Source organism: Microcebus murinus, chromosome 20 (genome assembly GCF_040939455.1).
Source record: "Microcebus murinus isolate Inina chromosome 20, M.murinus_Inina_mat1.0, whole genome shotgun sequence".
Taxonomy (NCBI): Eukaryota; Metazoa; Chordata; class Mammalia; order Primates; family Cheirogaleidae; genus Microcebus; species Microcebus murinus.
Window position 1 is genome coordinate 11,810,814 of NC_134123.1, and position 21,846 is coordinate 11,832,659.

The 21,846-nt window shown below is 63.4% G+C and overlaps 1 protein-coding gene across 1 annotated transcript; it reads left to right on the plus strand.

Annotated features, from left to right (window-relative positions):
* Positions 1–1,719: 1,719 nt before the first annotated feature.
* MMP15 (matrix metallopeptidase 15) lies at positions 1,720–20,226 on the plus strand. The gene is made up of 10 exons (XM_012743965.2): positions 1,720–2,512; positions 11,805–11,953; positions 12,587–12,715; positions 14,014–14,321; positions 14,654–14,815; positions 15,694–15,947; positions 16,246–16,384; positions 17,154–17,304; positions 17,428–17,543; positions 18,609–20,226. Exons 1-10 carry the CDS (start codon positions 2,351–2,353, stop codon positions 19,064–19,066), a joined length of 2,028 nt encoding a protein of 675 aa, XP_012599419.2. The 5' UTR covers positions 1,720–2,350; the 3' UTR covers positions 19,067–20,226.
* The last annotated feature ends 1,620 nt before the right edge of the window (positions 20,227–21,846 follow it).

Consider the following 21,846-nt stretch of genomic DNA (forward strand, 5'->3'; position numbering starts at 1 on the left):
GGTTTTTAATTCAAAAGACTCCAAGAAAAGAATCTGGGGTGGGGGTGAGGGGGAGGGTTGTCAGGATACAGATGACACAATATTGGGAAAATGTGGATAATGGTAAAAGCTAGTTGACAGTTCACACAGCTCAGTCCCACGGGTCCCCTCAGGCCTTGGGTACTGGCCAGGCCCGGTAGGGACTCGGTCATCTTGTGACAGGTGGATGTACAAACCCACCTTGGAGCCCCGAAGTCCCTGCAGCAGCCAGAACCAGTCACTGGGAGCCACAAGATCTGGTCACAGGGGCTGTCATTTTCTTAAGGCAGATTGCCCCAAGAGAGGACCCTCCAAAGAAAACACAATCACCAGGCCTGGCCCACCACAGGCCTCTAAGAAGGTTGCTCAGGGTTCCCGGCTCCTCTCCTTTCTAGGTGTGCACATAAACACTAACTTTTTTCAAAATTAGTTGATCAGGTACAGGTACTGTGAAAGAACGCAATGCGGTCTTTAAACAGGGACATCCCTGCTGTCTGTTTCTGAAGTCCGCTGCACATTTCCCAAAAGCAAATTTCAAAGAGGATTTAGAAACCCACTTCCCAGGTGAGGCGCCCCCGCAGAGAAGTCAGTCCCTGGAAATGGATGAAATTGACCCACCTTTTCTCCTGACTCCGACTTCTTTTCCCCCAGGAAGCTCTGCCAAGCACCAGGGACCGTCCACCGGCCTGTCTCCGCCTGGCAGGGCGGCGCGAACAGGCCACTTCTAAGGCGCGCTGCCAGCCCTGGTATCGGATTTCCGCAGGTGAGGCCGGCTGGGTGACCAGGGGGCCTACTCGGGAGAAAGGGCTCTCAGGTACCGAAAGCGGCCGTTTCCGGGGCTGAAGAGAGGAGGGCAGGTCTCCGCCCTCCGCCCCCGACCCCGCCGGCCAGTGCCCCGCGCCAGAGCTGCCCTTGGCCTGGACGCCCCGGCCTCCCAGCGCGGGCCTCCGGCGTCCACACCGTCAGGCTGCTTGCGTCCTAGACTTGAGTGCAGCACGTTGAGCTTCGCGGGAAGGCTTGCCCGGCGCCTGCTCGAGCCGCACCGTCGCGCTTCACGTGCACGAACAGCGGCCAAAGTGCTTGGGCGCTTACTTTGCGCCGGGCCAGGAGCCGGAAGCCGTACCTCACCCTCACCCAACCCTTCGCCCCGCGTTTCAGATAAGGACACGGAGGCTCAGAAAGACTAAGCAACTCGCCCGCGTCTAAGCCGCAGCCGAGCGGCACACGCGGACTCGAACCGCGCCCCTCCCGAGCCTGAGCGCCGCCGCGCCGCCGCGCCCGCGAGGCGCCCGGCCCTCGCTCTGCGGCTGAGGCAAGTTTCTGAAGGGCCAAAGGCACCTCCGTTTCTGGAAAGAGGGCTCGGGCAGACACATTTCCACATTCTTCCTTTTTAGCCTAAAACAGGACACTGGGGTCCCTCCTTCCCGCCCGCCCTGCCTCAGTGTCCCCCCGCGCGCCAGGTAGGAGGAGGAGGAGTCTTCACTCCTGCCCCGCGGGGAGCCACGCCCTGCTCGCCGCCTCCCTCCGCGGGGAGTCGCGCTGGAGGTCACCCCCCCCAGCAGGGCTGGGAGGGATGCGGGGCGGGCGGGGAGGGATGCGGAGCGGGCGGGCCAGGAGGGTTCCCGCAGTCGGCGGAGAGTGAAGGAGCCGCCCACCTGCCGGGGTCCCCGCCAGCACCTGCTGGGAGGAAGCCCAGGCCGGGGTCCGCCCCCAGCCCCCGCCGGGGTCCGCGCGCTGGCCCTTTAAGAGCGGCGCGGCCGCGGCGCGGGGAGGAGTGCCGGGAGCGCCCGCGGCCGCGCCGAACTCGCCGGGGACGTGGGGCGCCCGCTGCCTGGCTCGCCCTGCTCGCGCGGGCCGGCTCCCTGCGCCCCTCCCGGACTGCGTGCGGCCCCGGCCCGGCGGGCGCGGCGGCGGGGGAGTCCCCGGACGGGAGGCGCGCGCTCCGGGCGGCGCCCGGCCCCGGGCATGGACAGAGGGAGCTGGGCGCGCAGGGGGCGCCGCGGGACCGGGCGGCCGGAGCGCTGAGCCAGACAAAGGCTCCGGAGTTGCGCCTGCTCTCGGGGGCCGGGCCCCGAGCGCGGGGCGCAGAGGCTGCGGGACCCTGCGGCGGGCAGCGCCGGCCGGCCCCCTCTCCCGCCGGCGGGCTCCGCGCGCCCGACCTACCCTGCCCGCGTCTCCTCGGGCTGGGGCACTTGCCGAGGGCATCTGAGCGGCCCCGGCGGGCCAGGAGCCAGGGAGCGTCGCAAGTTTCCGAGGCGCGTGCGAGCCCCGGGCGCCCGCGAGCGAGCGAACCCAGCGGGCAGCGCCGCGGGCCAGGCTGGGCGCCGGGAGCATGGGCAGCGACAGGGGCGCGCCCGGACGGCCGGGCTGGACGGGCGGTCTCCTCGGCGGCCGGGAGGCGGCGGCGCGGCCGCGACTGCTGCCGCTGCTACTCGCGTTTCTGGGCTGCTTGGGCCGCGGCGTGGCGGCCGAAGACGCAGAAGTCCACGCCGAGGTAAGGACCCCCGCCCTGTCCCCTTGCTGCGGGCTGGGGACCCGGGGGAGGGGAGCCAGGCCTCAGCCTGGGCGTGGAGGTGGAGCGAGCGGAGACGCGCCCCTGTGCAGGGGACGCGGGGGAAGAGAGGGGACCTGGCAGGCTGCTCCTCGCCAGCTCGCCCTCTGCGGCTCGCCTCTTTTCCTGGAGGGCGTCGGGCTCGCGCCCGCCCTCGACCACACAGCCTGCCTCGGGCACTGACCCGCCCCAGCCTGTGTCCCGGGAGCCGCTTCCGCCCCCCGGCTTTGCCTCCCCTCCTTTCTTCCTCCTGGGCAGCTGATTCCTCGAGAGCCGGCCGGGCGCGCCGTGGCGCTCTTTGCGAGTGGGGAGGGGGCTGCTCCGGGGCCGACGCGGGAGCTGGGCAGCGCTCCCGCCTGGGTGGCCTCGGGTTCCAGTGACACCGAGCCGCGCACGGCGGGCCGGGATGGGGGAAGGGGTGCGAACCGCTGAAGCAGCAGACCAGGGTTGTGGGAGCGCTTTGGCGACTTTCTTGCGCTCTTGCGCGGATGCCTCACCACGCCCGAGTGGGGACCGAGGGAGAGACCCTGTCGCTAGCAGCGCCACTACGCGGAGGCCCGGGTCGGAGAGGGTGGACTCTGCGCCCGTTTTCGCTGCAAGCCCGCCTGACGTCCCTGCTAGGGCCCATCCCTGCATTGGTCCCGCAGGTGACCAAGCGCGGCCTCCCAGAGCAGAGCCGAGTCCAGCCAGCACCCCCGGCTCTTTAGGGTCGCTCAGCACCGTCTTCCGGAGTGAGGGCAGTGAAGGGGCCAGCTCCATTGCCCTAGGGCAAAAGTGGGGTCCCTTCTTTCCCGACTTCCGAGACCCTGCTCCCTGCCCCAGATAGGAGAGGAGAGGAGAGGCTGGGAGTGGGGAGAGAGCCACCTTGGAGCCTCCTCTGTGCGGGGCCGGTAGGCTGGAACCTCGCTGCCCTTGGGCTGCCGGGCCGCGGGCCTGCGCCGTTTCTATTTGCAGTGGGCCGGTGCTCCCTCCCCGCCCAGGATGGCTGTCTCACCTCCCGCGGCTGCCTGGGAGATTTTTCCATGGAAGCCTGCCCTTCCCCGCCCTACTTTAATAAAAGCATGGAGGAAGGGCAGGGAATTCCTCCTGGGCTCAAGTTACACCTGCTCTGCCCTCGCTCCCTGGCCGGACCTGGCAGGAGCAGGGTGGGAGCCCAGCCCATGCCCGGGCTGGCCGCCCCTCCCCCACTCACACGGGGCGGCAGGGGCAGGGGCGAGAGGGGGCTCATGCTGGTGGGGATTGCCCTTAGCTTGTGACCCGGTACTGAGCACAAAGTACTGTTTGGGCCCACCAGCCACCCAGGAGTGGAGTACCTAAGAATTTCAAGTCACGTGACCCACCCTTGAGGAGTTATAATGTACTTAGGGATGGCATCCCCACACAGGAAGCAATTCTGGACCTAGCTGGAATTTGGTGGCTGCGCATTGTGATCGGCATCCTAGATGGCCAGGTGCTGAGGTGCTGGAACCTGTGATTTAAGGGGTTTCACTCTCTTTGCTTCTGCAGTTCCATCACCCCCACCCCACCCCCAGCTGAGGGGTCACCCACAGCTTAGCGCATCTAGGGAAGAGAGCCCTGGCTGTACTGAGGCCACCCACCCCGGCCCTAAGCCTGTGATGCGCTGGCTAGGGACTCTGTGACCAGCCTGCAGCCCCACTCCTTGGGGGAAACTTGGATCGGTCCTAGACTGTGGCTTGGAAGAGACTCTTGAAGGTTTAGGGAGCCCTGAATGTTGGAAGCCGTGGTGGATAGAGGGCTGGAGATAGGTCCTAGAGTTGCCCTGGGGGTGCAGGCTGCTCCTAGAGTCACATCACTCAGGGGACTGTGGCCTCAGGGACTCCTGAGCCTGGCTTGTACCCTGTGTCCAGAGCCTGCCTCCCTTGGAGAAGGGCTCTGGTCCTCACGCTGTAATCACACAGCTCCGGGCTTCTGGTCAGGTCATGGCTGGGACCTTCTTGGAGCAGCTTGGCAGCTGGGCCAAAGCCAGCCCCTCTCCCCTCCCTCTCTCCCTGCCTGGGAGGAAACCACGGGAGTTTCACCAGGCTAAGGAGTCAGGGAGCCTGGCACGTGCCAGGAGCCAGCAGACACCAGACACTGGCAGCCTGTCGGGCCTCGGCCTCGGGGAAGCCACTACTGAGCTACTCTGCCCTGTCCCACTTTCTCCCTTGAGTGTGCCGGGCTGGATCCCCACCTGGCTGCAGTGCCAGCTGTAGCTCCCAGCCTACAGGGCTGAGAGTCCAGGCCCCCCTTCGGGTCTCTGTCCTGATGTCTCTGGCCACAGCACCTGGCAGACAAAAGTTCAATGCCTTTTGTTTTCACCGTAGGAGCTCTTATCTTTACCCACCTACCCCCAGGCACAATTCAGGGCCTCAGCCCTGCGGTGGTGACTCAGAGTGCCAGAGTTCACAGGTGTGGTGCCACTGACACACCCTCCTTCCTGGGGAGACCCTGAGTACCTTCCATGCCTCCACCTGGCAACTGTGCAGGAAGCGCCCTGGAGGGAGGGGGCGGCTGGAATCCTCATTTCGACCTCAGGTCTGCCTGGTGAGCCATAGCCCAGGCTTCTCGCTTCGGTCTCTTCCAGCACTTCTGTGCATTGGCCCCCTCTTACTAATACTCTTTCTTGAATATGGAGCACAAACAGTGGACGCCCTCCATGCCCACCCTCCAGGGAAGAGGGGTTAATGTCAGGACCTTGTCATTGGGAACCTACAGAGGCTAAATCTTCTCTCCTCCTCCCTTCCTGCTCTGCCTTTCACTCCTTCTCTTGCTGCTAACAGAGCACTCCTCTCCTACTGTGCCAAGGCCTAGAGAGAACTGGTCTGATAGACTCCCACTGGGCCGTGCCCTTCACACCCAGCCCTTTGTCATGTGTCTGTGTCTGGGCTGCCCTTGGGAGCCTGCCTGCCACAGCCGCCGCTGCCTCCTCCTCCTCCTCCTCCTCCTCCTCCTCCGCCTCCTCCTCCTCCTCCTCCTCCTCCTCTTCCTCCCCCTCCCCCTCGCAGAGAACGGCCCAGTGTGTGCTCCTTGTCTGAGCAGGGCAGGCTTAGCTGCCTACTGTGACCTCTGGACAAATACCTCCTTTGGCCCCCCACCCCCCAGGGTGGAGACTTGTAAAAGACATTCCTGAATGTGGAGGGGAAACGACATGGAAACACACCTTGACTCCGCCCCCACCCCCAAAGACTTCTCCACAAGCCAGCACCCACTGCCCATGTTGATGACAACACTGCGGGCATGGAAAAGCCCCTCCCTGCCTGGAGCTCCCCGTTTTGAGGGAGGTGACAGATTTTGTAGCCTCAGGCAAGAAAATGTGTGAGCTGGCTTGGATCAGAGAGACCAAAAGGGATGCCTCTTCCCAGATCTGGTTGCCTTCACGGGAGTGGAAGGAAATGCGTGGGAAGACCCAATTCAACCCCCAGTGTCAGGAGAGATGGCTGAACATCTGGGTACCAGCCATGAGCCAGCCCTTGGAGATGCCCCAAACGTCCTACACCATCAGAGGGTAGATCCTGGAGGCCACAGTCTAGATCAGCTCTCTGGAGCTGACCCTTAGCCCTAGTGACTGCCACTCTGTAGGGCAGCCCAGCTCCATGTCCCGCATTATTTTATTTTATTTTTCTTATTTTTTTTTCACAGATGCGAGCAGGTTCTAATGTCCCGCATTTTTAAGAATGGCACCTGGTATATAGGAAGTGCTTGCAAAATAGTGGCAAAAACACCATGGCAGTGAGAAGCAAATGGCATTTGCTATCAGGCAAGTCATTGAACTTGCCTGAGCTGCAGCATCCCTATAAAATGGAAAAGCAGTAGTATCTACTGGATGGAGTGACTGGGGACAGTCATCACGTTTATGTGCAAAACACTGAACGCTGTGCACAGTGTTCAGCACGTGGGGCCCAAAGAGGCTCAGGTGTTATTTTCGTGCACATTCAACAGATGTACTTCTGTCCTGCACACAGCCAGGAAGTGTTGTGAAAGCATTTTCACATTTACTCCCCACCTTAACTCTTCAAGCATAGGTGCCGTCGTTACCCTGTTGTACAGAAGCGGAAACTAAGACTGTGGGTTGAGAGGAATTACCCCAGATGCCACGCCAGGGAGTGGCAGAGCTGGGATTGGAACCCAGATCAGTTTGGCTTGGAGCCCAGGCTCCCAACCCCGTGCTGGGTCAAAGGCTGCAGATCCGAGCGCAGGGTGCCGTGCTGGGGAAGTTCTACCAGGTGGGACCATGGGCCCGAGCCACCACGTGGGGGAGGAGGTTTTAGGGGTGGGACCAGAACTGCCCTGAGCTGTAGGAGCCAAGAGCCCTCCCAGACCCACCCGGCCTTGCCCCACCTATGCAGCCACCAGCGCCACCTCGGAGTTAGTCCCTGCAGGGCGGTGTCCAGGTGAGGCCCCAAGCCTGGCCCCCAGCCAAGCCCCAAACTCCTGGCCAGCATAGGCCCCTTTTGCCCCACCCACTGGCCAAAGGACCCATTTGTTTTTCCCACCAGGTTAAGGGTGGGGGTGGGCTGGAGGCTGCAGGGGGAAGAAGTGGCGGTACGTCTGCCTCCTTCCTGCGTCCCTGGCCAGACTTCCCCACCACCCGGAGTCCAGACCCCAACCTGCAACTTTTTCTTTAAGACCCATAGCAGGAAGCAGACTTAAGCCCAAATGAGCAAGCGTGTCCTTCTAGAACTGCTTAAATACGGACCATGCTGCCTCTGGAGGTTGTATAAGAAACCCACCAAGGACTGGAGACCTGGCTCAGGCTCCGTTTTCTTTCCTGGACGAGGCCCGGTCACGCTATTTATTCTCAACCCTGTGTAGCAGGTGGGTTGATAATCTTGGCCTTGTTTTTGCAGGAAAGGAAGCTGAGGCTCAGAAAAGTTGTCTAAGCCATGTTTAGTTATGCAAAGGCCTGTTATACAGGGACAAGCGGTCAGGACCGAGAGGCAGAGATGTCCCTGCGAGGCTGATTTCTGCTCAGCCTGAGGAAGAGCTTTCTGATAATCACTGATGCTGGGAGGCAGTGAGCGCCCCGTCTCTGCGGAGATGCGGGCTGGATGAGTCCTGGCCCGGCTGTAGCTGGGCTTGCTGGCGAGAGGGCTCTTGGCACAGGTGCCCCGGACAGGGTGGGTCCGTGGGCCTAGAGTGCACGCTCTGCACGCACGGCTCCCCAGCTCATCCCTTTCAGCGCCGGCGCTGTCCCCTCGTGGCTGCATGTGCAGAGCCAGACAAAGCCTTGGCCTGCTCCCAAGAGCCCTCGCTCGGTACTGGGACCACGGGGCAGGGGAGACAGGCATGGCTCGGACCTCACAAGGCCATGAGAGGTCTGGGGGCTGGGCCCCCCGCTGGCAGCCCTGACAAGACGCCCTTTGTGCCTGGCTGGAGAGAACCCGGGTGACAGAGGCAAAGCAGAGCCCAGCAGAAATTGTCCTTATCGTCGCCTGGGGTCTGATAAGGACCCAGTGGGAGAGGGCTGCTGGCTGACTCCATCCGATCTCCTCCTCTGGGAGGAGCCGTGGCTGCCCCCTCCCCCACGCTGCTCACTGCACAGCATCGATCTAGTGATCTAGTGGCTCCTTCTCAGACGAGCCCTTTGCAGTCCTAGGGAGGGCCAGCATGGCCCAGCGCCCGGACCCCGCCAGAGATGCTGGGTGTGGGGAGGATTAGGGACCCTCCCCCAGTGCTGTGCTGGGCCACTCACCCCCTCTGCACCTTGCTGTGTGTGTACGGGACAGGCGTGTCTTTTCCTTTCGGCAGTGCTTGTGAGCGTTACATGGAGTGGAGTGACGGGCCAGCGGCCTGGCCGCGCCAGATCGTCAGGTGCTAGGTGGCTGGCCTCTCCTGCTGGCCCCACACCCCCTTGCCTGGGGCCAACCACTCACTCGAAGTGGCAGTAAATACTTACAGGGTGGGGTCTGGGGCTTCAAGGAAGAAATGCCCGAGAGAGTCACCGTGCCTGGGGGCTCCTGCAGCAGCCCCCACCCTGAGCTGCAGGTAGGGGGAAGCATCATGACCCCAGAGTCCTCCTTCCCTCCCATGGGACGGTGGCCTTCATGGGGGAAGAAACCAAGCCTTGCTTTAAATCCTGCCCCTACTCTCCCACTACTGACTTCCCTGAGCCTCAGTTTCCCCACCTGAGACATAGCTTCGCCCACGTGACTCACCCCACTTGTGAGATTCTAGGTCACAAGCAAAGAGTGCCTTAAGGGACAGTTTTTACAGTCACCAGTAGAAGCAGCAGAGGCTTGAACACAGCCCTTCTGCCTGCTTTGGGACTGGGAGGTCGTGACCTTGGGACTCATTCCCACCTTTTGCCCTATGGCAGCAGAACACCTGTGCCCCCAACCCCATGCTGTCTTTTCCTCCCCATACGTCCTCACCGCCAGAGCTTGTCCCACCCGGCGTGGCAGTCGGGTAGCAGGAAACTCCCTCCTGGACACTGGGGAAGGAAGAAAGCCCACAGCCCTACCGGCGGTGGTGCTGCCGCCTGGGCTGATTTATCGGCGCTTGGCGTTCAGCCATCCTGAGCACGCGTCTGCCTGAGTCAGGCAGGCCCTGTCACTTCTCCTTGTCATCTAGAGGCTCGGCTGGTCTGCACCAAGGCCATGTTTCTGCTTACTCGACCCCACCTGCTGCTGAAGGGGTGGTGTGTCCTGCCACTCTGGCTGTCTCCCCAGCAGCGGCTGTGGGGCACTTGTCACCAGGGGGCTGAGGCTTTGAGGCTTGACTGATGGTGAGATGGAAGCTCTTGGCTTCCCTGGGACTGAAAGGGTGCTCATCCGTGCAGGGGGGTCCGTAGGCCTGTGGGACCGTCCCGGCAGCCCCTGAGCTGGCCCTGGAGTGGAAGGGTCCCTCTGCCCTGTGGCCTCTGCTGCCCCTGGAGCTCTTCCCTGCAAACAGGCCACCTCCCTCCCCTTCCTCCCCAGGGCCCCAGCCTGAGCCTCCCCTGCCCTCCCCTCCTGTCACTCTGCAGATACCCCTAATCAGCCCCTTGGTGGCCCGTGATTGCGCTCCGGGAGATATTTTTACCGTATGCAAATAGGTGATGTAGAGGTGCCCTCCTCTGCCAGCAGCCAGCCCTCCCCACTCCCTGCCCCCAGCCGGTCCCTTGCGCTTTAGAGCTGGCTGGGGCTCACGCCGCGCAGTCTGGAGCTCTCCAAGCATCTTCAGGAAAACCGTGTCCTGTAGGGGTGGTGGTGGACCTGCTCTGCCCACCACAGGAGCCTTGGGAAAGGCTCCCCGCGCTGGGGAAGGGAAGGGAGGGTGCCCGAGACGTCACCCGTGTCTGATGGAGCTGCGGGAGGGAACCCTGGGCCAGAGAGGCGGGCAGAAGGGCTGTGGACGCTCCTGCCTCCCGGGCTGCGCTGTGCTCCGGCCCGTGGGCTGCCCAGTCTCTGTCACTGTCACATCTGCTGAGCACCTTCCCCTGCCCAGCACAGCACCAAGCATGGCGGCATTCACTTTCCCATTTAGTCTTCCCAGAGCCCGTGAGACAGGGCGGGCCCTAATCCAAGCTCCTGTTCACTGATGGCTGACCCAGGCCAAGACGGCCGGGGTTGCACCTCGGAATGGCCAGGCCAGGACCTGCCCCAGCTCCGTGTCTCCGCCTCATTGCTCCGTGGCTGTTTCCCAGGGTCCTGAGAGGCCTCGAGGCTGTGGCCGTGCTTCCAGCCTGCGACTCAGCAGCTCCTGGGCGCGGCAGCTGCTCCGTCTGTCGGCAGCCCGGCCACACCGGGGGCCTGGCCAGGTGCCAGGGCTGGCCTGGCCATGGCACGGAGGGAGCAAGTGCCTGAGGAGTTGGACGTGACGGTGGCAGGCAGATTCGTGGGCGTGGCCCCCACTGGTGACAGCGTGGCTGCAGCAGCCGCCTGGTTCAGCAACTGTCCGGCCTCAGGGGCCCCTGGTGCAGCGCTCACCGTGCAGGGCAGCTCAGAGGGCAGGCCTCCACTCTTCCCGCCCTGGAGGCCCCCAGACGCCTGGGGTAAGCAAAGACGCATGTGGCCTCTGTCCAAGCAGCCTGGCCGCCGTTCACCGCCTCCCACGGTGACCACGTGCTGTCCCGGCCCTGAGGGCAGAAGGTGGGCATGGCGGAGCCCCCTTTCTTACCATGACCCAGCCTCCCTGCACTGTCAACTTGGAGGTGTGCGCTCCTTGCTTTGCGGGTGTGCTGCCTGTCCCCACCCGCGACCCCATCCCCCCGCTGGCACAGGGAGGGTGCTGGGGACATTTGGCCGGTGCATGGGTGGATGGGTGGGAGACAAGACTTGCAGAGCAAGCCTCCAAAAGGCCGGGCGTGCCCACTGTGAACCACACGCTTCTCCCCCCATCCTCACCCCGGCAGCCCCGGTGCTCCCCGCTCTGTGGATGAGGACACGGGGCCCCCAAGAGTACAGAGTTCGCAGCAGGGCAGCATCGGGGCTCCAGGCCTCTGTCCCCCACCTCTCGGGCCCGCATGGGCTGCCGGGATCTGTGTGCTCCCCTTCCAGGAGGTTTAGGGTCTTTGGGGAGCAGTGCCAGGGGGCTGGTTTTCCTACTTGGTGAAGCCCCGGGAGACTCTGGACCCTTTGGGGTCCCCAGCGGTCCACCTGGAGTGGAGGGGCCCAGCCTGGGGGGGCAGCGCAGTGATCAGGACGGCCACTGTGGACCGTCCTGTGGGCACAGCTTCTATCCTACTGGGAGAAGACGAACAGTAAACACCAAGTATACAGCGTGTCACCGGGTGATAGTGCCAGCAGGCGGTGCAGGGTGTAGCTGGTGGCGCCTTTTTTACATAATGCCAGAGAACACCTCAAATAAGGTGGTGTTGAAGCAGAGACCTGAGGAAAACGAGGCTTCGAGCCATGCCAGCGTCTAGCTGGGGAGCAGGCCAGGCAACAGGAACGGCCAGTGCAAAGGCCCTGGGGCCGGCGTGGGTGGCAGGAGTGAGGTCAGAGGGCTAAGGTGGGGTCAGGTAGTGAGGACCTTGCCGCTCCTGTACAAATGACTTCCCGTGGCAATGGGACGCCTTTGGAGGGTTCTAAGCAGAGAACCGACCAGACGTGGCTTGGCCTTTTGTTCTGGCTCTCGTGTGAGAGTGGGCAGTAAGGGAGGCGGTTCCGAGGCTCACGAGGTCGCCCCGGCAGGAGGCGACGACAGCTCAGGTGGGGCGATGGTGGCAGAGGTGGCAAGAGGCGGTCAGTGCAGGCCGTGCCTGTGTGTAGGTGGCGGTGCTAAGACCTGCTGACGGGCCATGGCTTCTCTGCAGAACTGGCTGCGGCTCTATGGCTACCTGCCCCAGCCCAGCCGCCACATGTCCACCATGCGCTCCGCCCAGATCTTGGCCTCGGCCCTCGCGGAGATGCAGCGCTTCTACGGGATCCCGGTCACGGGCGTGCTCGATGAAGAGACCAAGGCGTGAGTGTCCCCGTCCAGCCCCTCCCAGACCCCACAGGCACCTGCCCTCCTTCTGGCCTAGCCTCAGGAGGGCTTGGCATGTCTAGGCCGGACAAGAGTGGCCCAGATAAGAGGTGGCAAACGGTTTGGTCGTTGTGCCTACTCTGATCGATTGGAGTGGCTGCCTGAAGCCTTGTATAGAAAGCCCCTAAGGTGGGATCTGGGCTCAGCAGTGAGGAGCATAGTGATTGATTAGTGATGTCTGCCACTGGCATAGGAATGGGAGGCGCAGTGCTGAGTCCCTGGATGGGACGTCCAAGCTGGGCCTCGCTCTGACTCTAATCGAGGTGACATAATCTAAAGCCATGTCCTTGAGGAGAGTGCACAGAGCATGACATAGCAAGGACAGGAGGCCTCAGGAGCAACAGTCCTGGTCCTGGGTGGCACTGGTGAGAAGGGCTCACCTTATTGAGCCACCGATGGGCACTCAGGCTTCCGGTTTAGGGTCATTTTGCCCGTGTTACTGGAAGGGGCAGCTGGGAGGCTGGAGGCGGGAGGGGCCGGGAGGAGGCGGACTGCCTGGAGGAGGCAGAGCCAAAGCAGGCAGGCGTGTTGCGGGAGGCTCCACGCTCACCCCTCCGCCCCGTGGTCCAGGTGGATGAAGCGGCCCCGCTGTGGGGTGCCAGACCAGTTCGGGGTGCGCGTGAAAGCCAATCTGCGGCGGCGGCGCAAGCGCTACGCCCTCACCGGGAGGAAGTGGAGCAACCACCATCTGACCTTCAGGTAGGGGCCCAGCTGCCCAGGGAGGCTCCTGCCCCTCTTGGTGGGCTGAGCCTCAGGCTTCCTTTCCCAGCAGCCCACCCCAGGGTGCCCGGCCTAGACATCCCGCTCCCAGGCCGATGGGACCAGCCACACGCTCCCTCCAGAGGAGGTTGGGACCCTCGCAGCTGCTTCCGCTTCTGCTCTGTCCTTCCCTGCCTCCCACCCGCCAGCAGAGTTCCTGCACCAACACAACAAACTGCAGGGCAGGGCCGGGGACAGCCGGGGTACAGGAATCTATCCTGTGAGCAAACAGCAAGTCGCCTGCAAAAACCCTGGTTCGGGGACCCTCATCCTTTCTGCTGAGTCACTGAGCAAGAAAACCCCCTGAGCCGAGTGTGCCTTGAGCCATGGTCCCCCCAGGGCCCCCCTTCCTGTTCCAGTCCAGCCACCGCCCCACCCAGAGGTCCATCTCCCAAGGAAGAGCAGCTCCGAGGGTTACTTAGACCTCAGGACCCCAGAGTGAATTCACGGTCCAGCCACATTCGATGGCAGTCTGTCCGGCACACAGAAGCTTCATCTGACTTCCGTGGATAATAGGCCTCACACCACACTGTCATGGGCAGGCTCTGTTGTGCTCTTCCCGAGTCATTTAATCCCACTGGAACCCATGAGGGTTACTCCCCCAGCCCCTTCCCATTGAACAGATGAAGAAACTGAAAATCAGAGAGACAGAGTCACTTGCCCAAGATCACACAGACGGCACTAGAGCTAGGCCTGGAACGCAGGTCTGCCTCACCTGGGAGCTCAACATGCAGAACTGCATGGCCTGTGTTTCCCAAACCTTAACGTTTCCATCCCATTCCCTGGTCCTTCCCCCAGCCACGTAGCTCCTGTACTTTTGTTCACTTAACGTCTTTCTTTGGTGGTTTTTTGTTGTTGTTTTTAGAGGCAGGGTCTTGCTCTGCTGCCCAGGCTGGACTGCAGTGGTGAGGTTCATACCTCACTGCAGCCTCCAATTCCTGGGGTTAAGCGATCCTCCCACCTTGGCCTCCCAAGGTGTTGGGATCACAGGCGTGAGCCACTACACCCGGCCTGTTTAATGTCTTTCTTACTTAAAATCAGTTTATTTGCCACACGGCAGCCTTATTCAGTGATCTTAACTCTTGGATTTGACAAATTCAGAGTACGGCTGGTTGACATTGATGGGCATGCCAACTCACGCGTGCTCCTTGGGAACATGCTAGCCATGGACAGCAGCCCCCTGTGCCTGCACCCACCTGTGCCTGCACCCACTCGCCCGTCTTCCTGCCCGCCCGCAGCATCCAGAACTACACAGAGAAGCTGGGCTGGTACCACTCCATGGAGGCGGTGCGCAGGGCCTTCCGCGTGTGGGAGCAGGCCACACCTCTGGTCTTCCAGGAGGTGCCCTACGAGGACATCCGGCTGCGGCGGCAGAAGGAGGCCGACATCATGGTACTCTTTGCCTCTGGCTTCCACGGCGACAGCTCGCCGTTTGACGGCACGGGTGGCTTTCTGGCTCACGCCTATTTCCCTGGCCCTGGCTTGGGCGGGGACACCCATTTTGACGCAGATGAGCCCTGGACCTTCTCCAGCACTGACCTGCATGGTGAGGACGGCTGGCCAGGGTGGGGGCAGGGCAGGCAGAGCAGAGCTGGGCACAGCTCCTGAGACGGTCCGCCAGCCGTGGGGTTGGGAGGGGCGAGTTCCCCTGTGGAGGTCTCCAGATCACCACACTCGCTCTCGGTCTGTTGTCCCACCATCTCCAAGGGGAGGTCGGAAGGGATCGTTGTACCCATTTCTCAGATGGGGAACTTGGAGGCCAGAAGTCCGTGCAGCTCAGCCTCTTCCAGGAGTGAAGCGAGGGCAGGCTGTCTGGAGGGTGCAGGGCGGCGGGGAGCTGGGACAGGCCCAAGCTGACCGTGCCGCCCACCCCTCAAGGGAACAGCCTCTTCCTGGTGGCGGTGCACGAGCTGGGCCACGCACTGGGGCTGGAGCACTCCAACAACCCCAGTGCCATCATGGCGCCGTTCTACCAGTGGATGGACACCGACAACTTCCAGCTGCCCGAGGACGACCTGCGGGGCATCCAGCAGCTCTACGGTGCGTGGGCTGCGGCCAGGGGCCTGTGGACCTGCTCCCCAGTCCCGGCCCGGCGGGCACAGGGCTCACTGCTACCCCTCTTTTGTGGATGAGGAGACTGAGGCCCAGTGAGGATTAGTGACTTGCTCACATCACTTAGGGAGTAAACAGTGGAGCTGGAAATCAAACCCGGGGCTGGCGGGTTCCAGGGCGCAGCCCTAACCCGAGCTCCAGGCTGGGGCCTTTGAGGGGACACATGTGGCTCCGTGGCCCATCGTGACTCCGTTCCTCCTCGGCCTCAGTGTTCTCCCCAGACCATGAGTGCCTGGGGACCCCGGGACCCATCCTCTCACTGTCACTCCCAGCCTGAGCCTGTCTTGCTCTCCCCCGAGCATTGCTGGCGTGTCACTTCCCAGTGGCTTTGAGCAGGTGCCGCCCCACCCAGGCCCCTTCCGAGAAAGCCTCCGGCGGTGAGTCTCCTGGGGCCCGTTCAGTGGGTCGGGCCTGCGCCCTGTGCCCACACCGAGCCCTTCCAGGGGCTGGCAGCACCTGCCTTGCTGGGCGCCTGCCGGACGCCCCTCACTGCTTCCCCAGCGACTTGGAAGTGAGACGGGCGGGCCGCAGAGGAGTCAAGATGTCCGAGGCCAGAGCCAGAGCTGTGTTCTTGCCTCTGCGGCGTCCGCTGCTTCCAGGGCTGGCAGCCTCAAGTGACCCAGGCCCGGTGTGGGGGAGGGGTCTGCCATAGACAGATGGGACCTTTCACAGGGGTGGGCCTGCACTGGGCCAGACCTCTCCAGGCTGGGGGCTGGGGGGTCCAAGGTTCTGGGTGGAAGAACCCGCCATCCTGGCTGTCGTCTGAGGGTGCCCTCTCACTTCTCACTCCCCACCTCTCTCTGCAGGCACCCCGGACGGTCAGCCACAGCCCACCCGGCCTCTCCCCACCGTGACACCCCGGCGGCCAGGCCAGCCAGACCACCGGCCCCCCCGGCCGCCCCAGCCACCACCCCCAGGCGGGAAGCCAGAGCGACCCCCAAAGCCAGGCCCCCCAGCCCAGCCCCGAGCCACAGAGCGGCCCGACCAGTATGGCCCCAACATCTGTGATGGGAACTTTGACACAGTGGCCATGCTTCGCGGGGAGATGTTCGTGTTCAAGGTCTGGCACGGGTCGGCCTCCCCCAGAGCCTTGCCCTGCCCCTCCCCTCCCCCCCAGCAGGCCCTGGGGAGCCATTGGACCCTAGACCAGGAAGGAACCAGGCCCAGCAAACTCCAGTGCGGGTCCCCAGCCCAGGGCTCTCTCCCAGTGTGGCCCTGGCTTCCCAAGCCGCTCCCCCACCCAGAGCCTCAGTGGCCTCCCCCACCCACACTCCCGGCCCTGGGAGGGTGGACTGAGGACAGGGCCTCTCCCGACCCACAGCGAGCGTGCACGGCCACTTACGCCCAACCCTCCCCAGGGCCGCTGGTTCTGGCGAGTTCGGCACAACCGCGTCCTGGACAACTATCCCATGCCCATCGGGCACTTCTGGCGTGGGCTGCCCGGGGACATCAGTGCTGCCTATGAGCGCCAGGATGGTCGCTTTGTCTTTTTCAAAGGTGAGCTGGGGTGGGGATGGGGGCAGGGAGGAAGGCAGAGGCGGCGGGCGGGGCAGTCCTGGGACCCCGGAGACCAGAAGCTGTCCTAAGTTGGGGACGAGTGCCCGTCCACCCTCCACGGCATAGGGGCTCGGCTCTGTTTCCCTCTGTCCTGGTGTCTTAAGAGTGGGTCCCCCAGCCCACTCTGGGACAGGATCTCTGGTCTGTCTGCAAAGGCAAAGGCCTCGAGGGCAGACACGCTCCCCACCTCCCCACCCCCATGGGTTGGCTGTGTCCCCTACGGTGGCCTGAGCCTCGGCGAGGCAGGAGCTGCCTGAGGACAGGGCTGGGCCCACTCTGAGAGCAGGGAGCCCTGGGCCACGTGCTGGGAGGGCTGTGGGGGCTCCAGGTTTGCAGCCCCTAGACCCAGAGGCCAGGCAGGCCCCCTGTGTACTAGAACTGGGGGAGGGGGTGTTCACAGGGGAATGAAGGCCCATGCACGGTGTGTGGGGTGTGTACAGGTGTGAGCAGGTGGCTTGTGCTCATGGGAACATGTGTGTCCCGGGAGCTGAGTGTGTGACGTGCAGGTGAGTTGCGCTGTGTGTTGTGAGCATGTGGGTGTCCACACCTGCCCCGGGTACAGGGCTGTGTGATTTTGTGCGTGTGTGTGTTGGGGGGAGGGCAGTGGACCCAAAGAGATTCATGGGCCCGGCAGAGCGTGCCCTGTCCCCGTCCCGCACGCAGCCCTCGGCCCCAGGCCCATCCTTACACGGCCTTGCCCCTCCTGCAGGTAACCGCTACTGGCTCTTCCGGGAAGCGAACCTGGAGCCCGGCTACCCCCAGCCGCTGACCAGCTACGGCCTAGACATCCCCTATGACCACATCGACACGGCCATCTGGTGGGAGCCCACGGGTCACACCTTCTTCTTCCAAGAGGACAGGTGAGCAGCATGCCCCCTCCCCTGCAGGGAGAAGGCCCACCCAGGCCCCCTCGCCCTCGGGCCTACCTGGAAGGGGACCCCGGCAGGGGCTCCAGGTCCACAGCCTGGTGCTTTTGGTCACAGGTACTGGCGCTACAACGAGGAGACGCAGCGTGGAGACCCTGGCTATCCCAAGCCCATCAGTGTCTGGCAGGGGGTCCCCACCTCCCCCAGAGGGGCCTTCCTGAGCAACGATGCAGGTACCAGGCCACCCCTCCCTGTTTGCCCAGCACTTACCGTACCCCCTGCCACACACTCGGGGAGACAGGGCTTGCCTGAGGTCACCTGGGGCTATGGCACATGGGGGACACCACAACATTGTGCCCAGGGCTGGGAGCCTCCCAAGCACGTCCCCCTGAGTGGTCACCATCCCCTTTAAGGATGGGTGAACAAGATCCCACGGCTGGGAAGCCATGGGCTCGCGCTGCCTGCCCAGCCTGCTTGTGCACAGAGCTGGAGCCTAGAGCTGCCCCCAGACAGCCCTCGGGGCCTCGAGTCGGAGTGGGTGGGCTTGGCTCACACAGAGTGCTGGGGGGCTAGCATCCTCCCAGAATGTCACTTACCCGCCTAGAAGGGAACCTGGTCTACCTGCCCTTACAAGCAACAGGGACCTGTGGCCTTTATTTCTCCAGTGCATTTAAGAAACACCGTCAGCCCTGGCTCTGAGGTTCATGGTTCTGAGACTCGGGAGACCTTGCTTGCTCTGCCAGTGCTCGGTCTGGTCACACAGCTTCTGCGCGTGAGCTTGTCACTCCGCTCTGATCTTAGTGTGTCCAGCAGAGCACAGACTCAACACCGGGTTCCAGCCTGGCCCTTCCAGTGTTGATGGGACACGGGCAAGGTGCCCAAGGCCAGAGAGCCAGTCCAGGGCAGCATCAGGCTCTGCTCCAGGGCCACCGCAGGGTGGCTTCATGGCTTTGAGCAAGACCCTGGCCCCTGGTGTGGGGTGCAGCTAGTCCCAGGATGGGGCAGCAGGGTTCCCCGACCCAGCGGGCTGCAGGACCCTAACGTGCCCAGCCCCGGGCAGTGTCAGCCTGGTCGGGAAGCCCAGGATTCTAGTCGGGCCCTTGACCCCCCAAACCCCTCTAAGCTTCCGCCTGGCTGCTGTAAATTGGGCAGGGGCAGCTCTGAAAATGCTCAGGGAGGCAAGTAAGAAGGGGACACTTTAAAGCCAGGGCCCTTTCAGCATGTCCTGGTCTTCTTTGGGGGGCTCTGCTGGTGCCGGGGCCCCACCTGAAGCCGCTCTGGCCCGCTTGCCCCCGCAGCCTACACCTACTTCTACAAGGGCACCAAATACTGGAAATTCGACAACGAGCGCCTGCGGATGGAGCCCGGCTACCCCAAGTCCATCCTGCGGGACTTCATGGGCTGCCAGGAGCACGTGGAGCCAGGCTCGCGATGGCCCGACGTGGCCCGCCCGCCCTTCAACCCCGACAGGGGTGCAGAGCCGGGGGCGGACGACGGGGACAGCGCGGAGGGCGATGCAGGCGGCGGCGGCGAGGGGGACTTCGGGGCAGGGGCGGACGGGGACAAGGACGGGGGCAGCCGTGTGGTGGTGCAGCTGGAGGAGGTGGTGCGGGCGGTGAACGTGGTCGTGGTGCTGGTGCCGCTGCTGCTGCTGCTCTGCGTGCTGGGCCTGGCCTACGCGCTCGTGCACATGCAGCGCAAGGGCGCGCCGCGCGTGCTGCTCTACTGCAAGCGCTCGCTGCAGGAGTGGGTCTGACGCCGCCGCCTCCGGCCTCACGGTGCTCGGGGCTCCCTCCGCCCCTGGGTGGGGGCCCCTCCCGGCCCTCAAACATCGGTGGTCCTGCCCTCCTTATTTATGCCCAGGTTTTTTGGGGGTTTTATTTTGGCACCTTAAGTGAGCATTTGTTTCTGCTTTCCTGACCAGGGCAGAGTGTTTAGAGTTTTCTAAACGTAGTTCTGTTCCAGACAGGGAATCCAGCCCTCGTCCACCCCTGGCTCGGCCACAGCCAGAGGAGCGCAGGGGCACAGGCCTACGCTGGAGCATGGCCAGTACGGCCTGAGCCCCGGGGCCAACACGAGGACTCTGTTTGCCCAGTGCCCAGTTGGAGACTGGCCAGCCCAGCTGGGTCCCCTCCTTCCTGAGTCTGGCCTTAGAAGAGCTTTTCACCCAGGGGAAGCCCCAGGGTGACAGGGAAGGGGCCAGGAGGTGGGCCACTAGCCCCTGAGTTGAGTTGAGGCTTGGTTCCTTCCCGGCCCACTCTGATGGCCCCAGCAACCCTGAGAACCCAGCCACACCCCACCTGGGCCCTGGGCAGCCCGCAGCTCCCATGTGCCCCTTGGGCCCACGTCTCCTTCCCGCTCCGGAGCAGGGGCCCAGGGCCTGCCTTACCACGGACCAAAGGGAGACTGCTAAGGCCCTCCCCCAAGCCAGTCCTGGCCTCACCCCAGCAGAGACCAGGCATGGGGTCTTCCCTCCAGCTCCCTGTGCCCCAGGGGACTGGGAGGACAGACACTGATGGGGACAGGCCAGCAGCTCCCCCCAACCCCTCATGCAGACTGTGGAACCCCGAAAGGAGCCCATCGTGGCGAAGAGGCTCCCCTCCTGGGCTCAGCCCTGAGGGTGGGGATGCTTCCTTCCTCCTTCCCGCCCAGAGCAAGCAGGTGGCGGCCAGTGGGAAATGGTACTGTACGGCTGCTCTGTCTCCTGCCCCAAAAGCCTGGGCAGGTGAGGACTACCCAGCATCCCTGAGGTGCAGGAGGCGGGGGTTCTGCCGGCTTCTCGTGCACGTGGGTCCAGCAGCTCCCCCACCTCTGCAGAGCCGGAAAGCCAGCCGAGGGGAGGGGGAGGGGCCCAGTCCACCCACGTACACGTGTGTCTGTAAATAACCTGCACTGATTAAAGTGTACAGCCGGCCAGTGTGGCCTCGTCTGTAAGAGGCCTTGGGCAGGCGCTCACAGTTGGACGGGCCTGCAGGTGGCAGGGGGTCCAGTCCACACTAGGATGGGGGAACTTGCCCTGGGTGCCGAGGAGACCAGCGGTCCCTAGAACTGTTGGGGCTCCTTCCTAGTGGCCTTTGGGAACGAGGCCTTGGGAGGGCCAAGCTTAGGGCAGCCCTCGGTAGGCCGGGAGCTGGGGAGGCAGGGGACCCTGGGGAGGGTGGGCCTGGAAAGGAGTGTGGAATATGTTTGCCATTCATTCATTCGTGCTGAGAAGAGACAGCCCAGCTTCCCACAAGCCCTCCCCGTCTAGGAGGGCAGGAAGAACCAGGCCAGGCCACCCAGCCCTCCCAGCGACTCAGACTGGGTCCTGGGTAGCCTGAAGACACCCCCCCCCCCACACACACACACACACACACACACAGACCGGAGCCCAGAGCTGGGCACAAAAAGATGGAAAATGGTGCCACTTTGGTTCCCAAAGTTCCTCTCGCCACACACCACTCAGAGGGTGGGGGGACCCAGGACCTGCCCGTCCTCTTCCAGAAGCCCAACCCAGGCCCGCGTGTGTGCAGATGAGACCCCAGGAGAGCAGGGACTGAGGCGTCACTGTCCCTTGGGCCTGGGTGTGGTAGGTGAGCTGGGAGATCTGCCATAGCCCCCACGTCCCTGCTCTCAGCCACGCCTACAGAACCACCCTGGGCCCCCAGGAATTCAGTGACCAGCGGAGGCTCGGGTCCCAACCCCACACGGAGCAGGCCAGGTCCCCGCAAGTGGGCGGGCAGGGTCCCTGCCGGCTCGATCCCACCCCTTCCTCTCTTTGTGTTGAAGCTGGCCGAGGAGAGTAGGGAGTACTGACCCTCAGAAGCCCCGAAGGCCTCTCGGGCTCATCTAGGAAACGGCCGTGAGCCGCCCCCACCGCAGATTGAGGGTCTGGGGCGGGCGCCATCTTGCCGCCTTTCCTGTTGCAGGAGCCGCAGGCCCGCCCAGCTCTGCCCCCGCCTGGGCTCTAGGGTCACCGGGCAGGTGGAGGACAGTGCGGGGCCCAGGGACAAGAGCGGGGAGGATGAAAGGCCTCTCATCAAGCCCTTCCTCAGAGCCAAGGCCGGAGGAGAGACTTGGCAGAGGCCTCAGCTCCTCAGGAAACTGCCTGAAGAACCGTCCGCCGCCAGGTCTCTGCTGACGTCCCAGGGAAGCCCAGCGGCTGAGGGCACAACCTGTCGCTGGAGCCCTGTGCATCCTCACTGGGGGCTGGGGGCTGTGTAGAGATAGGGGGTGCAGCAAGGCCTGCCTCCTCATCCAGAGCCCCGGCCTGCCCAGCCTCACCCCTCCTCCCCAGGAGTAAACAGGAGCTGCGTCTTTAAATAGGGTTTTGTGGGGTTTTTTTAATATGGCTGTAACCTAAACTTGTGGCCCCCATTCTCTCAGCATCTTTTCTTTTTTTTCTTTATGTTTTCCTAATTCACAAGTAAGAACATTAAGACATTAAAGATAAAAAGGAGAAAAATACAGTCACCACAATCGCCCCCAGCCAGTGTTGAGGGGTCAGCGTGTTTCCTCCCAGCCGCCTTTTTGCTCTGCACTGACACATTTACAGCT